Source organism: Aplidium turbinatum, chromosome 5 (genome assembly GCF_918807975.1).
Source record: "Aplidium turbinatum chromosome 5, kaAplTurb1.1, whole genome shotgun sequence".
NCBI classification, from domain to species: Eukaryota; Metazoa; Chordata; class Ascidiacea; order Aplousobranchia; family Polyclinidae; genus Aplidium; species Aplidium turbinatum.
In genome coordinates, this window is record NC_137476.1 from 28546973 (window position 1) to 28566454 (window position 19482).

The 19482-nt window shown below is 37.2% G+C and overlaps 1 protein-coding gene across 1 annotated transcript; it reads left to right on the top strand.

The window, feature by feature from the left end:
• Positions 1-1355: 1355 nt before the first annotated feature.
• Positions 1356-16266, top strand: LOC145769872 (lysyl oxidase homolog 3-like). The gene is made up of 15 exons (XM_082581414.1): positions 1356-1488; positions 2672-2852; positions 4992-5149; positions 5959-6170; positions 7469-7700; positions 8307-8493; positions 9166-9350; positions 9755-9910; positions 10380-10551; positions 11327-11413; positions 11904-12060; positions 12307-12501; positions 13041-13104; positions 13624-13735; positions 15695-16266. Exons 1-15 carry the CDS (start codon positions 1372-1374, stop codon positions 15751-15753), a joined length of 2274 nt encoding a protein of 757 aa, XP_082437540.1. The 5' UTR covers positions 1356-1371; the 3' UTR covers positions 15754-16266.
• Positions 16267-19482: the final 3216 nt, after the last annotated feature.

Consider the following 19482-nt stretch of genomic DNA (forward strand, 5'->3'; position numbering starts at 1 on the left):
ATGTTTCAGTTCACTAAAGTACCTGAAAAATTATTACCGCACGACCATGACCGAGCCACGTTTGGATGGTCTAGCTCAGATGTATTTAAATAAGGATATTGTACTCGAGCATGATGCAGTCATTGATATATTTGCCAAGCACAGCCATCGCATTAAACTGTAAATTGTCATTGCGAATCGCAGAGAATGTTCAAAATGTATTCGAGGTCGGGAGGACTATATGTTCTGAAGTGTTTCATATCTTTTGTTGGTTCATTGATCGGAACAGTAACTTACTTCTGCGGATTCGCTCTTGATTTTGGACCCTCTCTCCCCTTATCTGACAGTTTCAGCTAACCCCCTCCCCCCGTTCTGACGCATCATATGACATTTTGATATACCCCATCCCTATTTAAAGGCTCAAACAAGTCTAATTTCAACCCAAGTAGAATAAATTTGAACCAATTAACTGCCATTTTCATCAAGTTTGAGCTTTCTGTGTACTACCGTTGACTACCCCGTGTGTACTACCCCCAGACCCCCATTGGACTCCAGCCGCCGATTCAGCCGCTGCGCGGCTGACTGACACAATGTCTTGGCCTTCCCTTAACAAAATTTCTAAATACGCCACTGGTACTATGTATATACTATGTAGTGGCGTGTGTCCAAATTAAAGCAAAACGCAAAACCACAACCTTGGTCAACAAAACACCTTCACCAGCCGCCACTGTGTTTATTTTGTAGCCTACGATGCATGCTAATTATTAGGCTGTTATGATTTGCTTGAAGGTTAGATAAAACGTCTTCACGGCCACGTTGGCAACTTGGCCGCTTGGCCCGCATTTTCACCTCAAAGCTTCAGTCTATTTCTCTGTTTCGCACCTGCGACTTGACGTTTGCTTTTACTGCATACGTGCGTCCGACCAAACCGCCACATTCTTGTCATCTTACCTCGAAGACGTCATGTTAGCTATTACCAGCTACTAACAGTTTCCGTTTCTACGTAACATATGTTTTGTCAGCGTACGTTAAAGTGACGTGAAAAGGACAACTTTTGCTATGCGGAGTTTTAGCTAGCAGTTGTGATTCGAATGCCATATAAAGCTGGAGGCAGTCCATGCCTGAGAGATGTGTTTTCACGTCTATTTGATGTCACTGACCGTGCACAAGCAAACATGTAGACGTAAGGAAAGCTTTAGTTGATATTATGTCTAACGACGTAGAATTAACGTGAAAAAAGCGCTGTGGTAAAACTAAAAGAATTTTTACGCTCTATTGCTAGAAAGTTCGGTACAAATCGAAGACTTTTGAAGAAAAAGGTGGAGTTGAGAAGAACTTCAATAAATTATTCTAGCACAGTTCAATTCTAAAGTAAACCAAATTACAAGCGAGATGTATTTCATAGCGTGCAGGTCAGCATTTTACAGTTTTTTAACTGGTGTGTTAGCTTTTGTCGCTACCAATGCTCAGCAAGGAGTACAGCAGGTGAAGTCGAATGCAACAATTTTGGTAAGTAAAAAACAGATGGTATGGAAGTTTTGAAGTAGCCTCAAATAACGTTTTATTTTTTTCTCTTGTAAGCTTATTTTAAATGGCAAAATCGTCATTTCCGTAGGGTGGCAATTAACTAGTAGACCGTATGGTCGTCTCATTGTCTCCCTGTCGGTATGGAAACTTGTGTAACTTTTGCATTGTGTATATTGCTAGCATATTTCAAACATGTACCCATGTTCCATTGATTAAACATTGATTGATTGATTGAATAAAACATTGATTGATTGATTGAATAACCCTTGCGGAAGGAACACAAGATTGGGCCAACCGAGTAACGCATGAAAAGCATAAACTATTCCATATAGATAGTAAGAGACAGCAGGTAGGAAAATAGAGGTTTTCGACCAAAATGAACGAATTTCTTTACTGAAAAGCTTATATTTAAGCTTTAATTGTGTTGTGGTATCCAGGTTCATGCCTGATGGTGATTCAACATTTAGATAAGTAAACGAGAAGGCAAGTAAGCAGTAGCGCAAACAGGAGGGGTCTAAGAGGTACTTTTAGACTCAGGCCCGGAATGATTTTAGGGGTCAGTAACCTTTTCAAAGGGCATGGGAATTTGACGAAACCATAAAGTATTCTTTGGGTGTAGAGGGTTTTTTCCTAAAATGTCCTGATTTGGGGCCTGAGAATCTCAATCTCACCGGGCCCAAATTATCCTCCCAGTTTTAAACCTGCCATCGAGTGTCCTGCTAAGACTCAGTCGATTGTTCTTGATTGGTGGCCGACTGAAGTCCTTCCAACTCTCAACCAGATGTCTTTATCACTTGGCCTCTCAGACAAACTTTAATGAAACGGCATTATGAAAATAACTGTACGAAACAAAGCCAAGAATCAGAAATTTTACGTTGGAAAGAAACTAAATTCGTTTTAATTAAAAAGAAAGTTCTGAAATACTTTTGTTTTCGTACATCCACATTCCTACATACTTCTCGATCAGCTCCACTCTGCTCAATCAAGTCCGATTCTGCGTAACTCCACGAACGAATTACCATCCATCCACCAAATGCATATATGCTACTTTAACATTATAAAACCTCATTAAAAATATCTTCGCTATTTGTTCAATTTCTTACCTCACGCGGTTCGTCTATTTCGTGTGTGTGTAGTTCTGGGTTCATAATAATACCTTTTCCAGGTACGACTAAGAGGAGGGGACTCCCCCACAGAAGGAAGAGTGGAGATATCTTATAATGAAGAATGGGGAACGATCTGCGACGATGACTGGGGGATTGAGGCAGCTCATATCATATGTAAAATGTTAGGGTATGACGGAGCATTGGAATACGTCCACAGTGGGAAGTTCGGCCCTGGAGAAGGTAATGATTCTTGTATTATGTTTCATACCTGCTGTACTCTGTAGGCCTACTATATTCTTATTTCTGACAAATAAACCATTAATTGATTGATTGTACGGATGTTGCAATGCCATTTTATGATGTCATTATTCAAGCAAAGTGCTTTATGCTGCATATACATGTACAACGCTGAATATTTGAGATGTAATGTTAGATGTGGCATGAGGTCTACTGTTGATATTAGCATTTAGTTTTCCCACATCACTCGTTTTCTGGAGTAGGTCTGTGGATGTTGACGTAATTTGAAAATGACTAATGTGTTGCTTGAGGTCGTTTTTTGCTTGGTTTGTTTAGTTCCTTTGGTAGCCTAGCTTCTTTTTGTGTTAATTTTGACGTTTTTTGGCTCATGAACTACGTGGTTGGCAAAATGCAAAGTTGATTTCAGTGCAACTTGTCTTTTTTTATCAAAAAGAAAGTATAGTCTCTTTTTTGCATGTTGCTGAACTTTCTTCTAATAAAAAACTCTACATCAGCAGACGTTTAAATAACACCTAAAACTGGCTGTGGCGATTGAGTCTGCTTCATCAACTTCAATTTTCTCAAGAATGTTGTCTTTGACTTTGCGTTTGGTTTCCGTCATTTGAATTGTAGGTGACGAAAGTGTAGCACTTCTAGCGAAATGCCTCTGAGCTACCTTTTGAATGTCTGATACTCTGATATATAGTATTTGAACTGGCGAAAATCTCAGCCTTATTTAGTCTTCTATACTGTAAAATCAAACCAGCATTTAGTGTCTATTAGTCACTTACAAATCATGACTTGACGTTGAACCAACGCATAATTGCGTCAGAATAATAATAAGGTGAGGTTATTGAGGCGATCCGTTATATCTTGAACTAAGAGAATTTAGAAGCTTAAAATTATGTCTCTCGTTAATTGTCTAGACTTCGTTATGCCGAGACTTCAGAAAATGTCGTGGTTGCTGATACGGCTTGGCATCCTGAAAACGAGCCACAGCATAATAATGTCTTGTGACATTAAATCTATTCCATCTAGAAAAGCGACGTTTTTAATGCATTTTTACAATTGTTTTACGTTACTGTGATGAATGAAATGCCATTAGCAATTACAACACAAAGCTACAATGTAGCAATAACTCTCTAAATGTAGCATGGATTCCTCAAACCGATTCTCAAGCAACTACAGACAGGGTCGACCTAATTATATTATAATTTTTTATGCAGTAAATATTGTTCTTATAAAATCCGTTTACAGTACTTGTATAAGAGATCGTAAACAGATGATACCGGGATTTGATGTAGGGCTGTAGGCATGAAAAGTTATCATACACATATGACACATGTCATCGTAGTAGGCTTACAGAGTTGCCAAATGCTTGATTGAAGATAAAATAAGATGAGAAGGAAATAGTGATAATGAATAAGTTCATTTTTTTCATTACAGTGTCGGCTTTTCTACTATTTTGTTAAATAGCCAAAATAGAAATTGATAATTGATAATTTAGTGTAATTATTATAAGCAATGTCTAAATGCAAAATTTAATCAATAAAACAATTGGAAACTACGGAATTCTGGTTTGTGCTAGCTTTCCGACCGTTACACTCCTGTGCTGTCAAATAGTAAATGCACATTCCTATTAGAATACTAGATTTTCGCTTTCTGGCTCAATTAAAAGTTGTGATTGCAAATTTGAGGTCCATATCTGCTGCATCCTACGAACGACGTATGTCTCGTTATGTTTCTATGCCATATAGGTTGTTATTCAACCCAGACAGCCACTTTATCTGGCCCAGGTCTGCTAAGGAACTGATCAGATCCGTACCCGATCTGATAAAGATCTGGACCAGATAAAGTGGCTGTCTGAAAAGTCATTAGGATAGTAGCCTACGACACGGTGTGGTGTCTCACAATGCAATGGCGAACTGATAAGAGTTAAGAATGGCTTAACTACCTCAGTCTATTTTTAAATGGATCATACTTGGAGTAGCAAACAACAGTAGTCGTATTCATGGCTGTGCTAGGCTAAAGAAGGGTGCTTGAAAGCGAGTTCTTTTGGGAGCAAAATAATGTGCTTAATAATATCTTTATAAAAACAGGTTTTAGGTTTACTTTGAAAAAATATACTTCCTTTTTATTTAGGTCCCATTTGGTTGGACAACGTCCATTGCACTGGAGAAGAAGACGACATTACTGGATGTTCTTTTCACGAATGGGGAGATCATGATTGCTCGCACCATGAAGATGCTGGAGTAAAGTGCAGTAAAAGAAGATTACCAGGATTTTTGCGGCATGAAGGAGTGAGTGACTTGAAACAGGCTGCTCAAAGTAAACAACATTTCGAAAAGTTTTTTGTTTTGTTTTTAATTTAATTTTAATTAAATAAAAATTTCTGGTAAAACGTTTTTTTTTCTCAAAACTCCAGTTATTTCGATTCATTTTATACGTAGATTTTTGATTGTATAGGCATCAGGTAATAGTATGCTGCACATTTTCAGTATATATAATTATGATATTATCAGCTTTATCAGTAACATGCGTAACTCAACCTATTTGTTCGGGACAAAATGCCTTGTTCTTTTACAACTGCAATTTCTGCCTATTTTATACAAAAATTAGCCAATATGAAGTTGTTTTTTAGTATACTTAACCTTTGTCAATTTATTGTTGCCAACAAACTTACTATAAATTGTAAAAAAAGGAGGGAGTGCACCTAAACGTCAGTAGGATTGGCCCATGATGCACTCAGTATAGCGTACGATGACCTGTTTGTCAGGTGTTCAGAATTTTTAGATAGTTTCAAATACATGCTTGATTGCACAGTGATTTTTTACATCATGTCACATCAGTTTATTTTAGTGTAATAGGAACAGCTAACTGGAAATCTGATGTGTGTTTAAAACTTGCTGAAAAAAGTAAATACCCAAAAAAATGGTCACTGCGCGCCACTGGATACAATATACGCTTTACTGTACAATTGTAGCCTACATGTATCCTACTACAGCAAGTTAAAAGCATCAATCTCGTTGTGGTGCAAAGGTTGTCGGATATTTAATCCTCCCATTTTTCACTTTTTAATCAATAATGTATAATTTTTGTATCTATCCAGCTCACGGTTGAAGGGTTGGATGTGATGCGACTGAAACCACCGAGAGGCCAGAAGCGCTATCTTCCACAGTTGGACGGATACGTTGAAATTCACCATGACAGTCGTTGGACGAGAATATGCACGAAAGAGTGGAACCAAAATGCAGCCAGCGTTATCTGTGGACAATTAGGATTTCCTGCCGCGGAGGAGATTCGAAATCAAAAGTTGTATTTGTAAGTTTATTCGATATGAAACGATTTTTGTTTTTGGATAAAAATAAATCTTTATGGTAGTTTCACATCTTGACAATTCTATTAATTCTACTATTGCAAACCGTAGACCAATAAGCGAAAAAAATACTTTGGCTACCAAATCACAAACATAGCTAAAACGAGACAACAGCCACGGTTTAGATATAAATGCATTACTTTTGACTAAGCAAAAGAGACGAGTTTTTACACTTAGCATAACTTTCGGACATTTCAGGACAAATAGTACAAAAAAGTTTTATTTGTGGTATAGCTCTTTACTTAAATCATAGGAAATTATTGTTTTAAAAATTTGAAAAAAAAAACAATTACAAAATAAAGTGTTTAAATCAACGATTTCATCATTGCTTTATACACAGGAAATCAAAACGTATGATAGCCTAAAATTACAAAGATATTTTATGGCGCCGCAAAATAAGAAACCTAAATTTTTGTTGAATTTTCAAAGCTTTGATATTTCTAGCACTTGAACTGGTTTTAATGTTTAAATAATTTTTGTTTCTAGGGCAAATTTCAAGATGTAATTAAATCATTTTTACACTTTCGACTAGTTTGTTTAACATAAAAATAACTTCGGTTGATCGTGAAGTAATGGGCCAGTAAGTTGCAGCCACTGGTCACTGATGGATAAACCACAAAGCTACTACAGTAATCGACTTGTAAGAGCTATAAGCCGCAAATTTTTGAAACCGCGTTTTTAATTGACCACGAGTGATGCGATACTGATGAGCCCAGCTTTTTAGACGAAACACGTGTCTATTGCTGTCAATTTTTGCTACACTCGACTGCTAAAACATATGCTTTTGGAAAAGTCTTGCTGGCTAACGTGGAGGCTACACCCATATGATTAGATTAGCGAAACACAATGCTCGCTGTTGCATTACTGAGTAGTCAACCTTGTCCTGACATCAGGAAGACCGTTCCTTTTAAACAACAATGATTTTGCAATTATTATTAAGTGCTTTCATGACAGTTTTTTAACTTGTAAAATTGATAAAAATGTGGGTAGGCTATCTGGCAAGCAGAAAAATTCATCTGTAACAACTAGCCTAAATGACAATTCAGAAACAAGTAGGCCTATCGGTATCAATCAAAAAGAAAACTTGGAACATTTTCATCTGAGGCCGTCGTCCGTCAATGCCTGCTTCAGGCAAAGCCATTAAGAAGCCTGGTTTGACAGAATATTTTTGAGATTATTGGAAATAGAAGACTTGGTCTTTACGTTGATGCTGCTGCTAACGTTATTTTATATTTTCCTACAGGGCCAAGGCAAAGAAAAAACACAATTATTGGGTAACGAATATCACTTGTTTGGGAACAGAAACAAAGCTAAGTGAGTGCAGGTTTAGTACCCTGGAAAGACCCTCAAACCAAGGATGCAAACATGGTCAACCTCTTATAATTCAATGTTTACCTGGCTACAAGTATAGCAGAGGTCGAAAATCAAAAAGGTCCAAAAAGAGAAATCGAAAAAGAAAAAGATTCGGTTTTAAGGTAATTTTTTTTTGGGTTAATTTTCGTAATGCAGTATAGGCTGTTGTAGTTGTTGTTGTAGTATAGGCTGTTGTTTGTAGTATAGGCTGTGGCTGTTACTGTTGTAGTTCTCCGCAAATTTATCCTTAATTTTCAGGAAACATAAAAGTTAATATATAGGCTTTAAATTTGGACAAAACATCGCCATAAAGATCTTTTGCTGCCTGTCGGTTGAAGAATTGCCTTCAATTGAAGTTCCAGTCAGTGAAATTTATTTTTCATTGCAGTTAGAATACAAAACTTTAATATTTTATTTCATAATCAGTTTTGATCCGTAACATTCCATGCTTGTTAATTTGCGATCTAAAATAAGTTAGTTTCTATAAGAAAGTTCTTCTCTGTAGCTCTTGGCAATTTTCTATTCAATTTCAAGATCTGAATAGAAAAGCTTCCAGCTATAAAACCTTAGGCCTAGATCTATCTGCAAAGTACAAAGCGTCACAAAAAGAAGATTTAATGAGTAAAAAAGATTAACAATTTTTGATTAAATAAACAACAATGTAGGGTATTTGTTGCCATTTAGCCTACTCTCTTGCTGACTTGAATTGTTTCTTTCTTATGTGACAGAAACCAACCAGCATCAGGCTGAAGGCTGGTTCTTCAGAGGGCGAAGGTAGAATTGAAGTGAAACGAAACGGTCGATGGGGAACAGTCTGCCATCGTCAATTTAATATTTTGTCGGCTAATGTAGCCTGCAGACAACTTGGTTATGGAACCGCTAAACGTGAATTGAGAAATTCGTTTTTTGGTCAAGGTAGGCTTGGTAGATTACACCTAGTGGACATTTGCGGTTTCTTAATGCTTCATGCACTTTGGAAAAGTTCTAACTTCAGTATATTTATTTTTTCTCTAAGACCTTGCCTCCAGTCTATGATTTATTTTCAAATCTTTATTTTCAAATTGCTTCTGAATTGCTTGATCATTAGAAGTTTGGCTCAGTAGCCTAAAAAATAAAGCCGCATTAATAAGCAGGTAGGATACCAATGATTCAATTATTGGCGTGTGCAGTTAAATGGCCCACTTAAAGTAGGCCTACATGTTGGGCAAAACTAAATGGATGAAATACAAAACTTTAACAAACAAAACTTTAACAACAACCAGATATAAAGTAGCCTAATTCCAACTCGACCACTATGTCAGTGTTAAATCAGTATTTCCTTTACAATTTTGTGAAATTGCCAGGGTTAAGCTCCAGAAAGGTATTTTTTTAACTAGATATTCCCACAAACAATAAAACTGATGTCCTAAAGACACGACTAAGTGTTATTCATGAAACGATTGTCATAAGGAAATATTGGGTATTTAATGTCTAAAATATCTGAATCTTAGCCTAACACTGCTATTGGATGACTATTATAGACAGTAAGCTTATTTTACAACTTATTGTGATTTTAGCTATTAAAATCTACTGTATAAACTTGTGCAGGTCATGGTCCAGTATGGATCAGTAACATTCAGTGCTACGGGAACGAAACTCGACTGACTCAATGTGAGCATGAAAACATATCAGCATCGTATTCTGGCTATGAAAATCCCTCGGCTGATGAATGCAGTCATTATGAAGACGCTGGTGTGTCGTGTCACATTCCACAACTTAACTCACGAAACAGAGTACGGTTTTTCTTATGACGAGTCAAGATTGCTCTCGTTGAGATTTTTTAATTGAACATGATGATGATTGTAGGCTACAGCTTTTTTAATTAGGCCTGTGCTGATTAGCTGTTGTCATAATCAACGCCAAAACGCTTTTTTTATCTCACGTTGAGCATCAATGTTTAGTTCTACCAACTGATAAAAAAAGAAGAGCCCGAAATGGAGACACTAAACTCCTGTTCAGCAAACGTTTTGAAAACTAAACTGTTTTCATTTTCGGTGCTATTGAATAAAAGTGTTATTTATATTTTCAGGGCTGTAGAATATTTTCATTTGGGCTCTTACTTTTTTGATTAGATTGAACAGACGTTCCAACTATTTTGCCCCTAAACGTTGACCATGTTCTACACGTTTCTTATCAGGTTCGAATTGTAGGGGGTAGAAACCCAATGGAAGGACGCATTGAAGTAAAAGTGAACAAAAAATGGGGCCTTATATGTAGCGACGGTTGGACTACAAAAGAAGCAATGGTTGTGTGTAAACAATTGGGTCTTGGTTTCGCTCTCCATGCGCTCATAGTGAGTTTAATATGACACCTCACTAAATTGGTGGTTTTCTTTCTCTTTTGTGCAATGCATTGTGAACAGTAGATAGCATATGATTGAAACCTGCGTGATTTTTTAACTAACGGTGTCTCAGTTTAGCACAATAGCCATGGAATCGTTGGAAAACAATTTCCAAAAGGGATCTATTTCAATAGAAACACTTTCAGTTTTTTCCTAATCTGACCTATCGAGTTTATACGTTTATAAACATTTCTGACCTTATCGTTGGAGTAGGCCTACTGCTAGTCTTCAATACACTGTGGAGACTGGATGGTTTATGCGGAAATGTATAGACAGAAGTCGTTTACAAGCTGGAAGAGATTTTTTTTTTTTAATTCAATCCTGAAAGTTTTGCTCGCATTCAGAACATGATTGTTTAAGTTAACTATCTCAACTCGGTTGAGCATGTGTGTCTCAGAGCTAACGGATCACGCCTGCATAGGATGTTTACTTTTTCCCCGGAAGTGAAAACGCAACAACATTGATGATGACAGGAGTGGAATGCAAAGGAGATGAAAGTGCTCTTCATTTGTGCAAGCATGATAAAAAGCCATCAACCTGCGGTGATCCTAGAAGATCTCTTACACCTTACGCTGGAGTGATTTGCACTGAATGTGAGCCGAGGTTTTATCTTTTTAACACCCCAGAACTAGTGCTTTGAGATAATGTCTCTATTTGTTGCCATTCACCCCTGCAAATTGCAAGTGTATATTTGGCCTCTTTTCAGCTCAAAATGTTTCAAATAGACCAAAGTTAAAAATTATTTAGAACGCATTTGAAAACTGAGTTGGAATGGTGAAAGACGAAATCGTGCTTTGATCAAAAAAAAAAAATTATTGCTCTGCAAATATTTTTAACTCCCTAAATTACAGTATGCTTGCATAGTCGACTATATAGCCGAGTGGTGAGAGCCCTCGTGCAACGTTCAAAAGGGCGTCGGTTTAACACCGCCCAAGAGCATAGGGCTGCATCCTTTCGCAGGACGTTTCATGACATGCCTGAATGTGGACACGAAGCCCGATTCCTTTGTTTTTCTGTCCACTTAATCTAAATCTTCAACCACTGGTCAAAGCATGGAAAAGACAAAACAGTTATACTTGATAGCGGCAAGAAGATTGGATTTCTTGTAGTTTCTACGTGGCGTCATCTAAAGTCTACAGACAACAGACACAATCCTGGATAGGCCTATGACAAGCCACAATTTTAATGCATCAAAAAGTTACAAATGACATAATTTTGAACATTTTTTTTACTTCTATGAAAAAATAACTGAATTTAAAATCCAACTCACTATCATTTTAATTAGAAAAGAATTCGAACTCATTACACTTTATAGAATTCTCAGAATCTCTATGCTTCAAGTAAAGTCATTTTCTGTTACTTTGGCAGTATCACCGGATCTCATACAAGATGTGCATCTGCTCCAACAATCCATTCACCTTGATGAACAACCTTTACATAATTTGTACTGTGCACGTAAGAGGCTTGTCAGATTATAGGCAACATCCTGAAAATAATTAAAATGTTACTATATTAACGTAAAAATTACTTAAAATCGTTGATTTATTGAAAAAAAAACAGAAATTCTGTAGTTCTTGCTGAATGTCAGCACTAGGTTGAGTAGCCTACTGACTAGCACAGCGAGGTTGTTAGCTGAAACATGCAATAGCATTGACACGGAGGTTCAGAGGTGTTTTGGACCCGATTCCAGATGATTTTAAAGGGCCGTAACCTTTCTAGGGCCCGTCAACTTATAGAAACCACTTCGTATTCTTGAGATATAGTTTGTTTTTCTTCGATGTGTCTTGATCTGTGGCTCGGGGATCTCATTGGTACCGGGCCCAAATTATCTTCTTAATGGCCCTGGAAACATTTGTTTATCGCTGTCAACTGTACAGTACTGCACTTGGCTGACGAAAAATGTCTAATAAGAACAATGTTTAAAAGTAAAGTCTAAATTTCTCAGATGAAGAAGAGTGTTTGGCTCCCTCGGCTTCAGATATGGAATGGCCTTATGGATCAAGAAGACTTCTCCGTTTTTCCACAAGAGTCTGGAATAGAGGAAGAGCCGATTTTAGACCAGCAAGGAGTAAAGAACAATGGATATGGCATCAGTGTCATGGGTAAGAAAAAACTCATTGTGATGTATTGTACTAGCAAAACAGTTTTCGTTTAACTTCCATTGGTATTTAATCTTTCATGAAAGTACTAAAATATGATGGACTTTGCAGAACATGTGCAATTGTGCATTCTGTATAGTTTTTTTTTTTTGAAAAAGGCATTTTGGTGAATGATGGAAAAAATGGTGCTAAGGTAGCCTAATAACTAAGTTACAGTTTGAACAATTAATGTATTTCTCTTTGTCGCAGGCACTATCACAGCATGTCAGTGTTCACACATTACGACATACTAGATTTAAACTTCACAAAGGTCGCCGAAGGTCATAAAGCTAGTTTTTGCTTAGAAGATAGTGAGTGTGATAGCGATGTGTCCCCGAGGTTTGATTGTGACCAACCGGGGGGAGGAGTTCAGGGAATCGCGGTTGGATGTTCAGACAATTATCAGTGAGTTGACTTGTCTTCATGTCGAATTTGATTAAATTCTCGGCAATGTTATGAGAAAGCAAAAATGATACGTCTCCGTTAAAATGGTAAAATTGTTGGAAAGCCGAAACCTGAAAAACAAAGGCAACATTTTTGAAACATTTTATGACAACGCAGAAACAATTTTATTCATAAATCATATCAACGGAAAACATAAGAATGTAAATTTTCACCTGAGGCTGTCGAAACTTTTCAGGTGAAGTAGTTAAAAAAGAAGCAGTTTCGTGTACTTCGCTTTATTGCGTATTGTAGTCGCACAACAAGTTACGCCAATAAGTACAAGACATAAAGTAGTTGCAAACACTTTGGTATGAATGTCATCTTTTTATTTTACAGTGAAACAATTTCTTGCTTCACAAAATCAAAGTCACGCATGTAATTGAAAACCCCTCGAGAACATTGTGTTTACTCTTACTTTGTTGATGTTTGGTTCGTGGAAGACACATTTCTTGATACAACGTAACTTTTCGTCAAAGTAATGCAATGTTTACTATATTAAGGTACAACATTGACTGCCAATGGATTGATATTACCGACATTAAAAAGGGGAATTATCTAATTAGAGTAAGTAACATCATCTGATGTTTTTCAACCTATGGTAAGAAACAGTTCCTGTTCTATATTTAATTATCTTTAAGCGGAAAAAATCCTTTCTTGCCAGCTTTGCAGACATCTAATTGTGCTTGTTAGAAGCACTGGTGCAGATGTCGTAGGCACGTGTTTGGTGCCGCAATTTATTGTAAAATACTTGCATTTCCGTAAAAAGTGAAGGTTTGAGAGGTTAGTGAGATAATAAGATTTTCATCACACTAGGACTAGGCCTGCGGTATCAACGAGAATAGGGTGGCCAGTGCCTTCCCAGCTAGCAAAATCCGTGTTGTTAGAAAGCCAACGTCTTATCCGCTGCGCCATCCTACCGGTAGTAAGTAGTCTAGGGCTAAATGCTTTTAAACAGCATTGTATTACCGATAGTTTAATTTTTTGACATTTTTTTTTGCTTTATGTATTGCTGGTATGTAGACCTCTCTATCAAGTCTGTTATTTGAGAGAGTAAATATTTTCATAATTGTCTTGTGTTTTCAGATCAGAGTCAATCCGGATGCATTGGTTGCCGAATCGGATTTCACGAACAACGAAGTATTTTGCAATCTTCAATACGACGGATTTCGAGTGTGGGCATGGAATTGTCATATCCGTAAGTCTCATTTCCGAACCAGTTTTATCAGCATGACTTGTCTAGTTGTGTTTTTTCAATAGCGTTGCCAACTAAAAACTTGACTTACAGTAAAAAGTGGTATCTTATCGGTTTTATGATCATTCTTAGTAGCGCAACCGGTGCTGGTTGTGATCATTAACTTTTCCACCCATGATGAATTTCCTTTTGTAAGATAGTCTACAGTAGCCTGTAAGATCGTAAAGCGGTGCGTGCTGTCTGATGCTAAACACTCGATCTACACTGAGATGATTCCACTCGAATTTTCTGCTCACATACCACCACCAAGCTGAATGGGTCGTTCTATGTTGGATAAACGTGTAATTGTCTCGGCGAAGCCATCCCTGAGCGAAGCACTCAACATTGTGCGTCAGGTTGCGGTTTTCTCTGGGGAAAACAACCGTGACTTTACGAATACAAAAACATAAATAAAAACAGCTACATCAAAGTGTAGTCATCATAGCATCATACATTACGATAAGCTATGCGAAATTTATATGAGATGCACAGCTCGTTAACAAATTAGACAAGCTATGAATAAAATGAAAGTCATATTTCCCGCTTGTTGACAACCCTCTTTTTCAGAATTCATTTACAAGGTGGTATGCTTATTGCTTATAAGCATTACATCACGACTGAATAAAAACAAATATAATTAACGAATACCTCAAGAAAGATCTAACATAACTTTTCTTAAATTACACTACGATCAAAGTTCTTTTCAATAGCTCATTTACCAAATGCGATATTTTTTAACTGCTAAGCTATTCTATCCATTAACCGTGTAAACTGACGCAAAGAAATGTTTGCGTATAGCTGAGCTACTCAAGCTGAATCAACAAATAACAATGCGATGTTCCGTTATTTAAAGTCAGAAATAAGAAAAAGTTCTATTTCTGGTACTGTCGGGTGTCGGCTGCATTGCCGAGTGGTGAGAGCCCTAGAACGACGTTCGAAAGGGCGCCGGTTCGACACCGCTCAAGAGCATGTGGCCGTGTCTTTGGTAAGGCATGTCTGAAGGTGGTCACGAAGATTGGCTTCCTTGCTTTTCGTCCAGTTAATCTAAATCTTCAATCACCGGGCGTAAGCCTGGATGCGACAAACAACAACCGAAACGAAATGTCATGGTTAATTTAGTAAGTCGTTCCTTAACGCAGATGTCAAGTGTTTATGATGCAACCGATCTGGCACAAAAAAGTACATTCACAAGCAAGCAAAATTCTTTTAGCATCGAAGTAGCGTAAAGCAACGTTATGCCAGTATGCATAATGCACATGGCTTTCGTTTACAATAATCAATCAATTTGACAGAATCCGATAACACAGGTTATTTTTGATGTCTTAAATGTTAAAAGTAGTACAATTCTACGAATACTGGCACCAGTATATGATTAAAGGGCGCATAGACTTCTTGAGTCTAAAATCTGTCAAAGGCAAGACAGTTAATAGACTTTCTTTTTTCCTGGCATTGCAGACAACGGAAAAAAATAAAAATGTTTTGCTATGATCTAACCAGTGCCGGTCTTGTATTTCGGGCCCTGTGCGAAATAGCCTATGCCTTGTGGGCCCCAATGACAATGATCCAATTCAGTAGCCTAGCTAGGTATTTTGAAAAGGGAGGGAGTGTTTTGACGGCCAGAGGGCGAAGCCTGACGGCGTGTTCGCCGAAGACGACACCTAACGGCGGGCGGTTTGGGGGCCTCCTCCAGAAATTTTTGAATAATTACTTTGAAATTACTGCATTCTGAGAGCATATTCAACAAAAATTTGGGTATGAATATTACTGAAAGTGGTGCTGTCCGATGGCATAACTTTTCAATTTCTTTTTAATCTTATATTACTATCATTCTCATATTCTAGCCTAACCGTCCGATACAATTCATGTTTTATAATTTTTCTTGTGTTGTGATCATACATGGGACATGTTGCTGTATTGTTGCAGGCGACGATTACGATGCAGAAGCGATCGCGCAATATTACACAGCCTCTGTATATCCTTGAAACCGAAGCTAGAAACAGCTTGCCAAATGAAACTGTTACCGTTGATTTCAGCCTTTGCTGCGTATCATGCATATCGAAGGCAAAACCAATTGAAAAAATGACATCGCTCCAGCATTGAAGTTATGTGCAATACCAGCTTAAAAAATAAACAAAGAGCTTTCACAGTGTCATTGAAGAGTTATACTTCTCTCACTTTTTTGTCTTATATTCTGTAGCAATTACGAATTCCTGGCTGGTTGGTTTTTGAATCTTTATCCTCGGATTGACAATCCTCGGAGTGAAGCTTCCGATTGAAGTGTTGTTAGCGGGAAATTATTTCATTCATTTGGTGCAGCTGAATGGAGAGCAGTCTTTAGAATGCGTTGCTCTAGCGCACACCCCGAGAGTCGAACCAGCGCTGTAGCTCGTAGCTTCTTCGTTCACGAAGACACGCGCTAACCAACTGACTTATTAGGGAGGACAATACGCTTCGCAGTTGGAGCCAGATTAAATGGACAATAAAAGAAAAAAACAAAAAAAAACAATCTTTTTGTCCACTTTCAGGCATGGTTGTGTCTTGTGTCGCAACGGCGCTCTTTCTAGAGTCGTACCAGATTACTCACTAGACTACAGAGTAATGCAGCGGACAACTGTAGAGTGTTGATTCAGCACCGTTTCTAAATTGAATCGTTCAGTTTACAGAGGTGAGTGAAACATAAGGCAAAAAAAGTTGACGCTAAAAAACTTTTCGTACAGTGGGGCAAATAGCGTGGTTAATATTAATACTCTGGGGTGGTGCAAAGAATAAACTTCAGGCCCTCGATGCCCAAACGAACACCGAGTTCTTTAAATTCGAGTTTTCAGCTTCTTCGGACGAAGTTTAAACCGTTGCAGCATAACATTTTTAAATCAAAGCAAGTTACTACATATAAGGTTTTGAGCTCCCAGTTTAGAAAAGCAGTAGGCCTAAAACACGAACAAACTTTAAAGGTGTAATTTATACAAGCGATGTTCCCACTAGCCCATTTTACTCGAATACTGCAGCTGAGATTTTCATGATTTCCTGAAATATCCGTTATGGCGTTCCAATGCTTGTGTAAGCCTTATTCTTAATGTTTTCACTAATTGTTTACCAATAACTTATTCGCTAATTATATTACCTATAATAGTATTCGTGCTTTACCAATTATACCTACAAGCGCATTTTTTCAGAGTTGTCAATAACGTTTTCTCGGCAGCCGATTGCAACAAGAATTAATAGCGATAGACACCGTGTTTCGCCCATGAGGCTGGGCTCGTCAGTATATCGCACCGTATTCTTGCCACAAGTCTTGTCATACATTATGTTAAACCCTCTAAAGTTACTACTTTGTTTTGCTTATCTATCTATCTACCGTATCTATCTATCTATCTATCTATCTATCTATCTATCTATCTATCTATCTATCTATCTATCTATCTATCTATCTATCTATCTATCTGATAAATTCTAAGCAGATATCAGTTCAAGACACTGTAAATTGCGATAAATGTAGGCTATGTACAATATATTGCACAACATCAAATACAAATCAAGATAATTGGTTTGTACATAACGTAAGTCGTCCACATTAACACTTTTACAAAGATCTCTCGCTTGTGCTACTGGATTTTTTTAACTCTGTTTCACTTCTTCCCATCAAAAGTTGAATCAAATAGAAAGATTTTCTTGTATTCCATGGGACCCATAATTTTCTCACGCTTTCTCGCCGAACACAATACAAGTAGAAGATGATAGTGCCCTGCGATTACAAAAATAGCGTGTTCAATTTTGTAATATAGGCCTACGTGGGTTAGGTTATCCTGCCACATTATTGATATGGAATCAATGAACGCAAAGTATTGAAAATAAAACACATACAGAAATACATCTGCATATATGGACATGTTTTTGATCCCAAAAACCATTTTTCGTAACCAATGAGGATAATCTCACTTTCTTTTAGATAAAGAAAATAGCTAAATCGTATTTATTTTTAAGAAACAATAAAAGTAAAGTGCAATGGAAGCAGAGGCAAAAAACACAAAACCATCCGCTCAGTCGTTTCAGACATCTTAAGTCAGATTGAGACTAAGCTTGACATGAACACAGGTGCAGGTTATCAGTTCAGAGTTCAAAGTTGATTGATTGATTTATTTTGTTTCGAGTATAATAACAGAGGTTAAAAAAGAAAAAAATGTAGGCTACTTATTTAAAAAGATCACATTCACAAAGCAATATTAAGTAAAAGAATTGTCCCGTAGGGTGTGTGGACATCGCAACAGGGGGAAGGGCTGTAAAATGACCTGGGAGGTCTTCGAGTCATAAAATCTTATAAATATTTTACTTTTGGCAAAACTTTGGAATGAAAATTTGTATATTTAGGAATTCGGTCTTAACTCTTTCGCGCCCAGCGATTTTGCACGGTTTGACTGCAAAACCCAGGCATTTTTGCTATTTTTTCTCTAACTTTAACGAGTTGACAAGCGTGATACCGATTGTGTATTTTGACATGGAATATCTCATTGGAAAGAAAATTTCAAGTTCTGACTATAAATGTTAGAACCTACTTTCCTAATACAACATATTTGAAGATGCAGTATTTTCAAAATGTGTACTTTCTTAATTTTTTTTTTGTTAAAAATTTTGTGAAAATGAACCATCTTACAAAAAAAAATACTCCCACCTTTTCTGTAGAACCTAAAAAGATTTTTTTTCTTCAGTGGACTTCCTAATGATATGAAGTGTCAAGGAAAAATCAAACATGTCTTGTTCCTTTATTATACATACCTTTCTTTTAACTGTTGTCTAAAGTAACCACACTTTGTCAAATTTGAGCAACTTTTTTTTTTGAAAAACACGAGAATATCAATAAAAAAGCATTTTACAAGGGACCAGTAAATTTATAGATATTCTGCTACAAAGACAAAGTCTTATATCACGCATCAAACAGCATCATTTTAAAATGATGCTGGGCATTTCGCATTAGACCTCAAATCATTTTAAAATGATGCTGGGCGTTTCGCATTAAACCGCAAATCATTTTAAAATGATGCTGGGCGCGAAAGAGTTAAAGGCATACTAAATGAAATTTTCAAATGGGAATTACGCATTAATATGTGTAAACTGAACATTCAAGAATACATTTCAAAAAAATTACCGAAAAAAAATTGTTTTCAATGGCACTGGCAAGGCCCAAAGTCCAATGTTTGATTTATCTTTAATTTTTTCAAAATGACCAAAATGTGGAAATACTGCTCGAGAATACGTCACTATCGACAGCAATAACAAAAGCCACGTTACCACATCTGATCTTTTAACATCAGATCTGATGTTTTGAGCAAACTGTCTGATGTTTTGATGTTGAAATCTGATGTTTTTGTGTACATACTTGCATAGCCTACAGTTAAATCGCCCGCAGTAACAACTATTGCTCGATCAGCTGATTGCTAGTCTCTAGTGACGTAGACTGTACTGTACAGTCGCACGCTTCGCTGCTCACGCCCATTCCCGTTTTGAAAGCTCTGACAAAAGCACGCGCGGAATGCTGATCAGGCCGCAATGGGGCAAAATTTTATTAAAAATCGTTTTATGGTAGCATGTTAAACATAAAGAACGTGTACAATCGCCAAATCAGGTTTTTTCTTTAGTATCCCTTTAAAAAGTAGAGCCTGCTTGGTCGCCAAAGAACCATGGTCGCCACGAATCCGTTTCTAAATCCTACAAGCTAG

What these genes read in the sequence shown, in the direction of transcription:
- LOC145769872 (XM_082581414.1), top strand. Translation starts at nt 1,372, where the DNA reads ATGTATTTCATAGCGTGCAGGTCAGCATTTTACAGTTTTTTAACTGGT. An exon ending in GATTTTTGCGGCATGAAGGA is followed by an intron (nt 5,150 to 5,958) that starts GTGAGTGACTTG and finishes GTATCTATCCAG; the next exon opens with CTCACGGTTGAAGGGTTGGA. An exon ending in CGAAATCAAAAGTTGTATTT is followed by an intron (nt 6,171 to 7,468) that starts GTAAGTTTATTC and finishes ATTTTCCTACAG; the next exon opens with GGCCAAGGCAAAGAAAAAAC.